Source organism: Mastigoproctus giganteus, chromosome 14 (genome assembly GCF_048544385.1).
Source record: "Mastigoproctus giganteus isolate SK-2022 chromosome 14, ASM4854438v1, whole genome shotgun sequence".
NCBI lineage: Eukaryota > Metazoa > Arthropoda > Arachnida > Uropygi > Thelyphonidae > Mastigoproctus > Mastigoproctus giganteus.
In genome coordinates, this window is record NC_143588.1 from 11,521,036 (window position 1) to 11,536,342 (window position 15,307).

Sequence of the window (15,307 nt, forward strand, 5' to 3'; positions counted from 1 at the left end):
CTTTTCTTTTTCTGGCTCGTAATCCAAATCATGTGAAGTACATGGTTCCGCAACATCTGGTAAAACGATTTCTTCTGTACCTTCATCACTACTTCCAATACCCCAAGATTTTGGTGGCACAGGTACTGGCAGTTCTTTACCAACAAAATATCCCATCCAAAGATATACCATCCAAATATCCCATCAGTAATTAGGCCAGTGCCTAATTGCTGATGGGATATTTGGATATTTGATGCAGTGCTTGCTCTTTTTGGAAATATCTTTTATTTTTGTCATGCAGAAATAGCAGTCGTCGAAATGATTCTTGGGCTTGCGCCACACCATAGGGATGGCAAAAGGTAATGCTCTCAGCTTGCCATATAACCACAGCCTTAAGTTCGTTTTACAAGTAATACAACAGATATGTGGAGCCCAATTATTTTCTTGGTCATCGATCTTGCAGCCAAAGTACAATTAATATGCAACTTTTATGACACTGTATATTTTCTTCCTCCGAGTTTTTGGGGTTAAGTGTCCACAAACATAGCAGAAGTTGTCTGGATGATTGATGCAAGTTCTGCGCTTTGTCTTCTCCATTTTAACAATGTAGTAACCTAAAAACAGTAAAAGCAATTGGTGAATTTGAACCGAAAGTGAATTCTTGTAGCGCAGTTTATCATACACTATATATTGAACAGCTGAATGGTGTAATAAAATTAATAAAAAAACTGACTTGTCTGGAAAAGTGCATCAAAATTACAATATACTATATTGCAAGAACAGTAATGATGTACTTGCTTAACTTTTAGCCCAATAAACAAAACCAACCAAAAGTTAATAAGTTAAAAAATTGTATTTCAAACAGTAATGATATCTTTGTACTGAATCCAGTTATCTATCTATACCTTAAAACTGAGACGTGATAGGAAATTTTTATGATTTATTTTAAATTCTATACATAAAACTTGACCAGAAACAACCATTGATTTGCTGGAGGTAAAAATCATGTTGAGTAGTGTTATCAAATAGACCGCAGAACACTTTATTTTGGCGGGCTTTGCATAGAGAAGTATGCGTAGAGGTAATGACACCTATGAAAAAGTAGTAATGTGGTGATCTAGTATGCCATTTGTATGTGATTTAGCCCGGAGTACATGAGTTGAAGGAGAGGAGGAAGTGAACCGATATCATAACTAAACTCACTTCCTTGTATAAATTTTATTTGATAATTATTAGTATTCCGAAATATTATTATTAAAATAGGTGACCGTAGATTTGTGGTTGAAAAAAGGAACTTTAAAACGAGAAGCAAAGTATTTCTAGTAGTCCAACTGTGGTTGATGAAAACGAACCCAATATTTTCACACTTCAAAGTGAGGATGAACAATCGCAGCTTTTTGTTCCCCAGAAATCCGAAGTGTAAAAACAGGAACCAACTAATAATGTGTCATGCGAGATTTCCAGCAATTCACAAACCGTGTTAGAGCGAAACCTTGTTGTAGAAGTACCATGTTGTGCGAGGATTTCCGCAATTTGTCAATCGTGTTAGAGTGAAACCACATTGTAGAAGTACTGTGTTATATGGGGGTTGCCTGTATTTTTAAGGGTTTATTAACTCTTCATTGCTTGTGAGAAAAAATGGCAATCACAGGCAAGCTAGTTGGCGTTTGTCAAACTGCATAACATAAGAAACAATTTTATTTTATAAGGGTTCCTCTATTAATCCTTAATTGCTTGTGAGAAAAAATGGCAGTGACAGGCTAGCTAATTGGTTTCTGTCAGACCCCATCACCTAAGAAACACAATTTTATTTTATAAACATTAACATGACATGGTAAGGCATACTATATGTATATTATGCAAATGTTACCTAAATCATCTTAGGAACATATTTATAATATTGTGATAAAACTGCATAAGTGCAAAGTTAACATTACAAAGATGTTTGAAACTTTCCAAGTTTTTGCTGTGAAATTTTTATGGCAAAAACTTGATTATTCATAATGTTTGAATGATATGAAAAAGCCTGAGAAATTTTGAAAAAATAAAAAATAAAAGAAATAAAAAGAACAGAGTTGATCAAACTATATGTTTACAACGAGGCTTGAATTATTGTGAGATATCTGGTTTTTGCATGATGAATCACAAAGTTTTTTTCTGCTGGTACTACTGTGTTGTACAATAGAAGCACAATCAAATATGAGATCCTAAAGAATAAACAAAACTCTCATAAAACTTCCTTTACCATTTGAAGCAAACAAGCTAGTGATATTTTTCTTACCAAATTCCTTGATTCCTGAGAAGTAGGCACACTTCTTTTCGTTCAATTCCTTATGTATAAGAAGAATCAGGCAGTTCTTTGTTCTATTTTCACATATGTATTATCCACAATATAGCATGTATTGCAAAATACCTCAAGTGAAATACAATTTTGTGCACCTTCTGCATCACTTTCAAGGATATCTTTGTAGTTGTACTGGCAGCTGAAAATGGAAGAATTTTCTTCTTTGCTGTTAGCATCTTCTTCTGAACAAAGTTAATGTTTGATATGACTTCTGCTGATGAAGGTCAGATGCTGATCCTCATCAGTACAACTTTTAGCTCCAGCAGGTAATCTTTTATCACCACAGGCAACTGAAAAGGTCTCTTCCAGCAAGTAGAAAATTTCACCATCAGACAGAGGCCTGTTACCTACTCATAATTGCTTGTTTTACACATCCTTTGCCAATTTTCTATATGACAGGTGAACTATCGAGGCAGTGTTAGGTGGGTCAGAAAACTGCTAGCTTGGGGGGGGGGGATACAAGGACTAATAGATTAACAGTAGCCACTGGCAGAGGTGAAAGTAATTCTTGCACTGCTTCTATTGCAGAAATGCAGGGTATTTCAGAGACTGCTGGGAGTCATTGCGGTACAAGTAAACACATGGGTTGTGTTATGGTAGCTAAGAATAGGAACAGGTGCATGTATACTTGCATGTACACCAATGCTAGGAGTTTGGTAAATAAATTTGATAAATTTGAGGTATTGCTCAGAACATCAAAGGCAGATGTTGTTGGGATATCTGAGACTACGGTGGTCTGAGACAGTATTTAAATTCTATACGGTGGGACCATCTGATGATGTTACCAACAGCAAATTCAAAATGGGAAGCATTTGAAGAATTTATCTTGGTAGCTACTAGGCTTTACATACCAACTAAGAAATATTGTTCAAGGTTTAGACCTAAATGGATGTCAGATGAACTAATGACACATGTGGCAGAGCAGAAAAATGCACGAGATACATATAAATTAATGGGTGACATAGAGAACTATGACAGATAGATAAGGAATGCAGAACTGGAATTTGGGGAATATAATGTGTACAGGAAGGATAGACAAGATAGGAAGGGAGGAGGGGTTATACTATTAGTTAAGAAACACATAAAATCCAAGGAAGTGAAGCCAGTCGACATCGCTGGACAGTGCAGTGTCGAGTCAGTTTGGTTTGACATAAGCATTGGAAGATCAAAATTGAGAGTAGGAGTGTGTTATAGGCCTAATGACTCTGACGAGTATAATAAGGAACTGTACAGGGAAATAGAGTGGGCCAGTAAATCAGAGAGTCTTATAATGGAGGATTTTAATTTCCCACATATTGAATGGAATTTGTGGGTTGGTCACTCAAACTAGCAAGGCTTTTGTGGATTTATTGGATGATTGTTTTCTACATCAGCATGTTCGGGAGGCAACTAGAGGGAGTCGGAGGGACCAACTGATGATGTTACCAACAGCAAATTCAAAATGGGAAGCATTCAAAGAATTTATCTGGGAAGTTACTAGGCTTTACATACCAACTAAGAAATATTGTTCAAGGTTTAAGCCTAAATGGATGTCAGATGAACTAATGAGACATGTGGCAGAGAAGAAAAATGCATGGGATACATATAAATTAATGGGTGACATGGAAGCCTATGATAGATATAAGCTGGTCTGTAACCAAGTCACAAAGGAGATTAGGCAGGCAAAGGCAGATTATGAGAAATCCTTGGCAAAGCATGCAAAGAAAAACAACAAAGAGTTCTTTACCTATGTAAACTCTAGAAGGAAAGGGATGAATCAGATTGGTCCACTGGATATTGATGGTTCAACTGTTAATGATACTGCTCAGGTGGCTAACAAACTAAATGAGCATTTTGCATGTACATTCACCCATGAGGAGTTATTCAGGGAGGTGAATGCCAGAGGTGAATTAAACTCTGGCAGTGAGCTGGATGATTTTCTAATAACTGAGAGGAAAATGGAGGAGAAATTGTTGAAGATAAACATAAAAAAGGCACCCGGGGAGGACGGGATCTATCCAGTTATATTAAAGGAAGTAAGCAAACCCTTGGCAATAATTATGAGAGCTTCTTTGGACTCAGAGGAGGTACCCATGGACTGGAGATGTACAAATGTGACCCCAATTCACAAAGGAGGATCAAAGGGCAAGTAATTATAGACCTGTTAGTTTAACTTCTGTTCCAGGAAAATTAATGGAGACACTGGTTAAAGAAGCACTGCAGGATCATGTAGACAAGACTTCAGTTATAGCTCGGACACAGCATGGTTTTGTTAAGGGAAAGTCTTGCCTGACCAATCTGATTGGATACTATGATGTGGTCACAAAGGAACTGTTTGCAGGGAATAACTTTGATATCATATATTTGGACCTTAGAAAGCTTTTGATACTGTTGCATATGGAAAACTGCTGCACAAATTGGAACAGTGTGGCATTGGAGGCAAACTGCTGCTGTTGAGTAGCAGAAAACAGAGAGTAGTAATCAATGGACACTGCTCATCGTGGACTAATGTTATTAGTGGAGTCCCTCAGGGTTCAGTATTGGGTCCATTGTTGTTTTCTGTATTTATAAATGATATTGATGATGGTATATCAAGCTTAATGTCCAAGTTTGCCGATGATACGAAGGTTGGCAGGGTTGTTAAGGACACTAATCACAGTATGCTGCTGCAACAGGATCTAAAAAAGTTGAACAGATGAGCTGAGAGGTGGCAAATGAAGTTTAACATTGACAAATGTAAAGTACTACATATGGGAAGCAGCAACCCCAGAGTGACGTATCAACTCTGTGGTACTACACTGACAGTGGTAGAGAATGAAAAGGACCTGTGGGTAATTGTGCAGGCAGATATGAAGTTTTCTGAGCAGTGCAGACAGTCTGCAAGAGTAGCTTATAGTGTCTTGTTAATGATATACAGGAATGTTTCTAGCAGGGATAAGGAGGTGATTATCCCCTTATATAAGGCAATGGTCAGGCAACACCTTAAGTACTGTATACAGGTCTGGAGGTCTCATTTTAAGAAGGATGTAGAGCTATTGGAATGAGTACAGAGAAGGGCAACAAGATTAGTGAATGGAACAAAGGGTTGCTCTTACGAAGAAATGCTTAAATTTTGCAAATGATAGTGTCTGGAGACTAGGCACCTGCAAGGTGATCTGATTGAGGTGTATAAAGCCTTGAATGGTTTGAGCATGCTCAATGCTGATGGAATTCTTTCTCTTGCTCAGAATAATCATTTGAGAGGGCATAAATTCAAATTGAGAAAAGACAGATGTAGGTTAGATGTGCGGAAGTTTGCCTTTAGCCAGCGAGTGGTTGGTTGGTGGAACAGACTTCCATCCTTTGTTGTGGAAGTTGATAGCCTAAATAAACTTAAGGCTGAGCTGGACAGGTACTTGGAACAAACGGAGGGGTGAAATGGGAGCGTGTTTTTTTTTTTTTGGCTGATGCTGCATAAGCTTGCTTTCTTGCATCATATGCCTCTACTAATGCTAACTATCAAACAACTAAATTACATTCATTTATTGATGGCAAAGCTGTGTACTGTTATACTTATCTAAAACAACAGAAGTTAAGTTAGTTCCAATGACCTTTTAACATCATGTTTAGCTTTACTCTGGAACCAGCTCTGTACTGCACTACTTTTAAATAAATGACATCACCAAAAGGTTAATTTGCTATTTTATTTAAACGATGATACACTTTCCGATGAGACAATGGTTAAGTCTGAGACAGGCTTAACTGGTCCCCCTTATCAGATAGCAGTGGTCTCTAGTGAAAACTCCATTACAAAACAGTGGTAAAAAAGTTGATGTGAGTTGCCATATGGTAAGTAGGTAGGTGTGTGTGTGTGTGGAGAGAGAGAGAGAGAGAGAGAGAGAGAGAGAGAGAGAGAGAGAGTGTGTGTGTGTGTGTCTACGGTTATACTGTTAATGACTATTTTTAAAATAATAAAATCAATTTTTTTAGGTAATTTCTTACTTCACCTATTGCACAGCAGCAAACATCAAACAAATTCATCAGACAGAATTGTCGAGAGAGCTCCTACTTTTCAAAATTTTGAAAAACCCAAACTAGTAACAGCTATTTTAAAATTACAAAAAAAAAAAAAAAAAATAACTGAAAAGGTATTATTATTATAGCTTTATTACTTTTTCTTTTACTGATTTTGCTATTTATATTCCAAAATATATAAATTAACAAACCTTGCACTTTTTTCTGTGAATGCTCATAGGCAGCAAACAGTATGGTAAATGAGTCTTTATAAGTCGAGGCGATGGCATATTTTCAACATCTTTTACATTTGTCAATGAGTGTTCTATATATGGAAACCTACTATTTAATGACTGAGTTTGGACACCTTCAAAATTCAAACCACTACTAATAAGATATATCATTTCTTGTGCCCATGTTGTACCTAAAAATTGTGATGGAAACTTAAAATTAAAAAAAAAAAGCAAAAACAATAAAATCAAATTCTTCATATATTAGCTTTAATTTTATATTCATAAAAATGATAAAAACAGCATTGCTCTTTTAAATGTATTAATTTCCATAATTATATGAATAAATACATGACTTTGCCTAATGCACTTTCATTATAGATACTGGGTGTTTCATTAACCTACTGACAAACTTCAACATAATGTTCATTCATTCAAAGAAAAATATACCTAAGAAAATATACCTTCAAGTGACTAATACAGCCACTTGAAGTTTTGTTAATTATTTCCAATAAACATTAGCAAAAGAATTCAAAATATGACATTTAACCTGCATGTAATATTTAAATTTTAGTTAAACTGGCAAAGTATAATATACCCAGTACTCTTCATTACTAAAAACTTTTTAAAGCCCTTTCTTCAAACTGATGTGTGAGATAAAGGGATCCTTCCAAAAGAAATCTCCCTCCATTAGTAATTACATTTAATAATTATCCATTCCATAATCAGCCAACAAAGACCACAAGACAGTGTCTTCCTGCAACATTGATAATGTAAATTTCTGCTAAAAGGTTCTATCTAACATTGGCTCAAAGAATGCTTTTGTAGTGTATCCAAAAAGCATGCATTAAAATTTTTTAACAATTTTAGAATTTTGAGCCAGGGCTTTGTACATATCTTGAAAACATAATTCATAAAATTTGAATTTAATTTAAGGAGTCTTCCGACCTGCCAACTTTTGACTTTCAAAGAATGGAGTTCAGATAACTGTAAGATGAAAACAGAAGGTTTTTTTTTTTTTTTTTTTTTTAACCTAGAAGTTATCACAGCTTTGAACCTGACTAGTAAATGGAAACAATTAAGCTAGTAACAGGTGCAGAAAACAGAAGGAAAACATTAACACCAGTAAGCATCAACATGAATGTGAACATCATATGCATATCAGTAAACTCTTCAGCATTCAAAACTGAAAAACATGCTGGTAAGTAGTTTCTGAATGTCAAAAGGAACACCATCATCTGATGGTTACAGGTTAAGAAAGAAATGTACAGAGAGTGGTATATGAGTAGAATGGCACTGCATACAGTAAATCCTCGATTCAATAAACCGATTTAATGGATTTTGGATTAAACAGACAAAATTATTCTGTAATATGTCGGTACTTCCCTGTAACAGTCTTACTTGACTTGACACTCAAGTCAAGTGGAACTAATTTCGGTTAGTAACCTAATAACAACCAAATCCTCTGCTTGCACCTTTTAGCCACTTATCCATGTTGTTCAGTATACTATACTGAGGTGATATATAGGGCTAATATTAAATTTCTAAAATAAATAATTCCAATCTGAAAGAAAATATCACTTATTAATTAAATATAATTAAAAATATACTAAAAAAACTCACCCAGCATGTACAATCAAATAATCACTACAAATTTTAACAGTTATTCTCGCACACTAGTTTTGTAAAAACGTAAAAAATACTTTACAAATACAAAAAAAAAAAAAAAAATATCCAATACACATTACATGCTCAGAAGCTGGTGATCAACTATGACAGATGAAAGTTTGTGGCCACACCAACAGTGCACTGGCAACACACAGTGTCTTACATTGTAAGCCTTACGTTCCAATCAGGAGGTATCCTTTACATTGTAAGGGATGCCTCTTGATTTGCGACAACAAAGTAAACAGTTGACTGCCAATTTTAATTTTATTTGTCATTATATTTTATACTTACAATAAAATTTACCTTCCCACAGACCACTGGTGGTCCGCAGATCACAGGCTGAGAAACACTGCTCTAGAGGCTTTTTGTCTTTTTTTAGGTGTGACCTCCAAAACCTGAATAAGGTATTCCAGTACACTCTCAACACCATCTTAATGAAGGAATGCAGGAAAAGTGTCAAAGTTGGCTAATGATGTAAAGGCAGGAAGGTTGGTTAATGAACAAAACAAAGCCATGTTGCTTTAAACTGACTTGAATCAGTGCAGAATGGTTTGAAAATTGGCAACTAAAGTTTAATACAGTGGATTCCAGTTATTTGGGCCACCGGTTAATCGGGGCAGCCATTTATTTGGGGCAAATCTTAAAAAACAGAAACCAATCGAGAAAATAGCCAGGGTTTACTTCGCTTAATTGGGACAGCATGCTGTTTAATCGGGGCAGGAGACCGCAGCACTGGAGATTACCCTACGATTGTCTCCGACAGTACCACGTGGTTCGGTCGAAATTCTGGAGGTCACAACCATAAAACAATTAGCAGTCACCTGTTTATTCGGCTTTTCTGTTGGTGAAATCTATCATAAACGGACAGTAAACTCGATCTTATTGAATTTGTGATAATACAGACAGCTGGAATTCTGTGGGTTATTATGGTGAAATGTGTTTACACTTCCACAAAATCTTCAATCATATAAAAAAATTAATTTTCAGATCTTCTCTTCATTCCTATTTTTAAAGCTTTGTAACTCGTTACTCCGTTCTCACTTGCACATATTGTGTTACTTGCAATTTGTGTGTGCCATGTTCTTTGTTATTGATTGCTTATCTTTTTACTGTTTTAAATTTTAACCCCCACCCACAAATGTCAGTGAACAGAAATGTCAACTAGTTCGTATGTACATATTACAGTACGTATTAATTATTCCGATTTTCACATATCATTTAATTTTTTAATTGGTAAGGTAATAAAGGGTAAATCTGTGCTTAATATATCTTTGCTTTTATAGTCTGTGGATAATATTCCTCCTATTTTCGCTAATTACAATCGCTGTTTAATAGAATTAAAATTCAATTCACAAAGGTGATCACAATGACTGGCGCTTACTGCAAATCGTATAGTGAACGGTACTTTACTATGTTGAGTTTGTCGTAATGTGATTCGATTGTACAGTGAACCAATTGTAAAGGGGGGGGGGGTACATTGTATTTTTAACTATTTACGTGAAACGTCGGATAATTGGGGCAGCCGCTTAATCGGCCAAAATGCACTAGTCCCGATGTGTCCCAAATAACCGGAATGGACTGTACTTTTAAATGTATAGTTTTGCAGCTGGAGAATGGAAATTCAGGAATTATTTATAAAATAGTGTGGATTACAGAAATTAAAAGTGGTTCAGGATGAGAAGTACTTAGGGAATTATGATACAATTAGATATGCAATTTAGCATGCAATAAGAGGTCACCAAATGGTATAGTATCTATAATTTATAGGAATGCTAGTAGGAGAAGGATGGTGTTGAGAATGTAATTGGAATACCTTATTCAGGTTTAGAGGTCAAACCAAAAAATGACAAAGAGCTTCTAGAGGGTGCAAAGAAGAATGACGACATTAGTGAAGGGCACTAATCAATGTCTATAATGAAGAATAGCTTATAAGGTGTAGAATGCACTTAGGGAAGTCTAATACTCTCTTTGTAACTAGATCCTTCTCCTAGTCTAATACTCTCTTTGTAACTAGATCCTTCTCCTAAGATACCTTAGGATAGCGATTTCCAAACTGGGAGGCGGGGGCTAGCGCAAAAGGAGGTGCGAAAAGTTTAACAGAAATGTAATTTTCATAACATAACATATATAAATAAAAAAATATATACATATAAATAAACTTTCATAACATAACATTAAATTTTATAACCTATATTTTTTTTTAAAGCATTTACCGCCACCTACCTCACTCTAACTTCGATATAAACATGAGATAAACATTTATTTGGGAAAAAAATATTATATTTTGCAGAAATGGATTGGTGAATTATGATTGATGTTGATGTAATGTAATATATATAATTTAGTGCATACTGTGTATGACATATAGGTAGATTGCATAGTATAGCATTAGCTGCATGGTTGAAAATATGGTTTCAGCGGTGTGCGATTGTGTTTTTTATTATTTTTGGCGTGATTACTTACAGATAATAATCATTAGTAATTTAGAAGTTGTAGTTCCAAATTACTAACGTAATTTAGAACTACAGATGCTTATTATTTCATGTAGTATTAATAATTATTGTATTATCATATTAAAAATAAGAAATTTCACAATTATAGATGCTTTACTTCAAGGGAGGCACCAGGAAAATTTTACAGGTCAAGGGAGGCGTGGGCTCAGAAAGTTTGAGAACCTTAGGAGAAGGATCTAACTGAAGTATATACACTGGTGTTCAAAGAAAGTGCATCAATCCTTTAAATTGTAATTGTCATCTGAATAACATAAGTATATGGCAATATTTCTTACAGATTGCATCAGATAAGATTGACACACGTAGGTGATGACATAATATTGCACCAGCTGTTACTTTCAGCTATATAAGCACGCTCTGCAAGAGTTGCAGTCATTCCTTGCTTGTGTCAGGATGGCGAGTTATGTGCAGTTGACACTACGAAGAAAGAGTGCTACTGTTGCTTTACGTGAGGAAGGATGTTCTTCCCATCATACTTCTTATAAAGTGTCTTGTAATCAGTCGACAGTGAGTAGATTTCTTTCCAAACTCAGGAATACTAGTTCTACTGATAGGAAAAAAGGAACCAGATGCAAACGAGTCTCTACGCCAAAACAGGACTGTGCTTTGAAGTGCTTATGCTTTAAAACCCGTAAAAGCTTCTTCGTCTGAGCTGAAAAGAGAATGGGAGGAACATACAGGAGTGGTAGCAAGTGCAGTAACAGTCAGAAGACGCCTCTTCAAAAATGGACTTTTAGTCTGTCATCCTAAGAAAAGCCTCTCCTCACACAAAAAATGAAAAAGGCCTAATTAATTTGGTGTAAGGAACATGTCAAATGGACCCCCGAGCAGTGGAAGTCAGTTGTTTTCTCAGATGAGAAGAAATTCAACCTGCATGGCTCTGATGGGAGACAAATGATTCGCCGTAGACGTGGTGAAGAATACCATCCAGACTGTATGGTGTCTACAGTGAAAATCCCTACCAGCCAAATGACATGGGGGGGGGTGCATTTTGTATCATGCAGTAGGTCACCTGCAGTTTATAAAAGGTTCCGTAAATGCCAATGGATACCTGGCTACATTGGAAGGCAAATTGCTGCCAACCATTAGAGACCATTTCAACCTGCCAAGTAACTGCATCTTTCATTTCATTTGCACCCAGGCTCAAGTCCTGAAAATAACTCAGATTATCTTTCTCAGATGATCCTCAAGCCCCAAATCAGAAATGGGGCAGATTTATGTACTAAAGACAGCACTGACATAGATCCTCATAGAGGGAAAAAGAAAGGTAACCAAAGCATTAGTACTGAATGTCGAGGGCATATGGAGACAGATGGAGAAAGTCACTATGAAATTATCATAGAGAATAAGCAACTGAAGGGCAAATTGGAAATTACAGGGAAGGCTTGCCCACGTCAACAAGTATTCTTCGGTAGAGAATAATTATGCTCAGGTTGTTGCTAGCCCTGGTAATCCCCCCCCCCCTCCTAGAATCTAAGGAAAAACAGCAAAGACCAATCATGTGTGGATCATCAGAACTACAGAACAGTGCACTGTAAAATCCAGTGAAGAGCTAAAGGATGATATTGCCAAAAACCTAAAAGATTACCTCAAACAGTGAATAAAATTTTAAAAAATCTATCAGAAAAACTGAAGGAAAGAGTGTCGTCTTTGAGCCTGCTTCATCCCAGGATTTAACACAATTAAAAGGCTGCAAAGATAGTCGAAGAGATGAACCTCAGCATTGTCATCCCAAAAAAGCTGGGCCTACCATGATTACTCTTTGATGTCACAAAGGAAATAGGGAAAAAGGAGAAATTATTGAAAACCTACATTATAAAACCTGCAGGACCATGGATTCTATATGGAAGACCTAAAGAAGGATATTAAATTCAGATTTTCATCAAAATCCAAAGGCATAATCACAACAAACTGGTTTATTAAGGCAACTCTTGCCATCAGGCAGACCTTCATTAACCAAAACAACAGAGTTTATCTCTGCTGGTTCACACATAAGTTCAAACATTTCATTATGGCATCCAGGTGCCTTAAGTGCTTGGGAGAAATTATTGAATTCAGCTACTCGGCAAGAGGAGAGTACCTATGGCCACTGTGCCCGCACGGGATACAACAATTCAGAATGCCCAATAAAAGCTAATCTGCTACTTGCCCAAACTGCAAAGGTAGGAAAAAGGATTACAGTCAGTCCTCGTATAACGCGTGTTTACACTACACGAATTTGATCATACACGATTTATAAATAGGGGAACGATATCTTATATAACACGAACCGAATTCGCTTATGCACGATTCGCCTTTGTGTTTACAAGAAATGGCAGTCGAATGCAGAATCACCCCAACCGAACACAACACGATAGGAATGAAGAGAAGATTCTGAAAATGTATTTGTTTTTTATATCAGTGAAGGGGAAGCACATTTCACCATAATAACGTAAAAACCAACACAATTCCAGCTATCAGTATAATCGCAAATGCAATTAGATCGAGTTTACTACCAGTTTATAACAGATTCCACTAGCAGAAACGCAACTGGAAATTGTTTTTATTTTTTTATGGTAGTAACCCCTAGAAATGTGCTTTAGTAAAATGTGAGGTGTTAATAGTGTATCTCTGCCTTTACTGTGTTGTTTATTCAGTTACTACATGCACGCAGCTTTGTTTATGTGTATCAAGCGTGCCTCCTCGTTTTTTTATTTTTCTTTATTCCCTATAAAATGAGTAAAATACTTAAAAGGTGTGAAAAGGAAGAGTCCTGGTGAAGACACTGCAGATCCAGAGGGAAAAAGAAAAGCAATATCGATAAACAGAGGCGGACTGGATCAAAAATTCTTACCCGGTAAAATTTGTAGTGGCCTCATACTACGGTTTATGGCCAAAATCCTACCGGCCTTTGGCCCACCGGGGTTTCCCCGGTAAGGCTTATGGCCAGTCCACCTCTGTTGATAGAGAAAAAATATGAAATTGTGAAACGCTTTGAGTGAAATGAAAGACCATGTGATATTGCACGTGCTACAGGCCTAAATGAGGCAACGCCGAGAATTACAAAGAATGCGGAGAAAATAAAAACAACTCAAAGTGTAATTAAAATCTATTAGATTAAGACACAAAGAATTGGAAGAGATGGAACGGCTGTCATCTGTTTGGATAGAAAATCAAACAAAAAACAAGTTTGCTTATGATAGAAGCAAAAGCATTAGCAATATTTTATTATGTAATAGTCGTAATAAAATACGTAAGTATTTTATTATGATTATTTATTGTGTTTGGTAATGTTTTGGTTACAAATGTGTGTTCAGTCTTGGGTGGTCGGCACCTAACCCTACTTTTCCCATAGGGCCTGTTGTTTATATTGCACGATTTTGCATTGCACGAGGGTTTCTAGGAACACAACTATCGTGCTATACGAGGACTGACTGTATTCCCATTCTTACAGGGACCCTAAATGCCCATAGTATATCAAAACTCAGGAGAACATTAAGATGAAAACAAGTTATGAGTAATTACAACAGCAGAATTCACACTGAAGTAAATATTCATGTCAATTAAACTATCAGAGGTCCTGGGCAGTCATGAACCAACTAGCAAAAATTATAAAAAATCATAAAATACAGAGATTCTCTGTCTACAGGAATCCTATTCATATAAAGGGGTTGTTAAGGAGCTCCCCCATGGCTTCAGGCAGACACCTACACTGAAGGTCAGGGTGGTAATGCAGTGGTCAGATGATGAGTAGTCATCGCCATCACTGATCCTTGCCTTACACTCACCAAGATCTCCGGCCTCTGCAACACACAAACCACTTGTGCCTGTGTCTAAGGCACCTGTAGCCCGATATATATCTTCTCAACCTATATGCAGCACAGTCGACACAACCAAACAATCCAGCCCTTTCTGTACTTTCTGGAAGCCACATTTCACACACTCAGTGGAAAGAACGCCTTGATGGCCACTGATTCTAATGTAAGTTCTGCCCTATGGAACAGTCCCAGAACAGACCTTAAAGGCCAACTTTTTGAAGAACTAATCGACACAAATGGCCTCAAAATCATAAACACACCAGGTCATCCTCCCACACGCGTGTTACTGGTTTTGGCCAATCCTATAGTGACATTACAGTATCTAACAGAACCATCAGCAACAGAATTAGGAACTGGAAGGTCCAAACTTCCTGGTGCTCAAGCAACCACAACCCAATCACCTTCAATATTACTCCAGAACAGCTGAACAGAAGATCCAACATATCAGATACAGCAAGATACAACACTAAAAGAGCAGAATGGGACATCTTTGACCAACGTATCAGATCCCACACTGCCAATGAAAACCTGAACAGACTGGTGCAACTCCCAGCTGAACAACAAGTCGAGCAGTTCATCACTGCAGCTTGTGATGCCTTGATCCCTAAGCAGAAAAGAAGACCAAAACAATCAAAAGAAACTAACATCCTTAGGTATCACTGACGACCCACTCTACCACTGTGGTCTCAATGAAACCTGGCAGCATATTATGTACAACTACACAGAATATGAGGAGCTCAGATCAATCTTAATCGCAAGAATCGTAAATCTCCCAAAGGACTAGGAACAAATCCTGATTTGGAA

General features: G+C 36.7%; 1 protein-coding gene across 1 annotated transcript in view; it reads right to left on the bottom strand.

The window, feature by feature from the left end:
• Positions 1-15,307, bottom strand: part of LOC150074978 (sulfotransferase 4A1-like) — a 126,884-nt gene that overhangs the window by 86,463 nt on the left and 25,114 nt on the right. Inside the window, exon 3 of the mRNA XM_090389020.1 lies at positions 6,508-6,719. Within this exon, the coding sequence (XP_090245146.1) occupies positions 6,508-6,719 (212 nt within the window). The remainder of the gene's footprint in view (positions 1-6,507; positions 6,720-15,307) is intronic.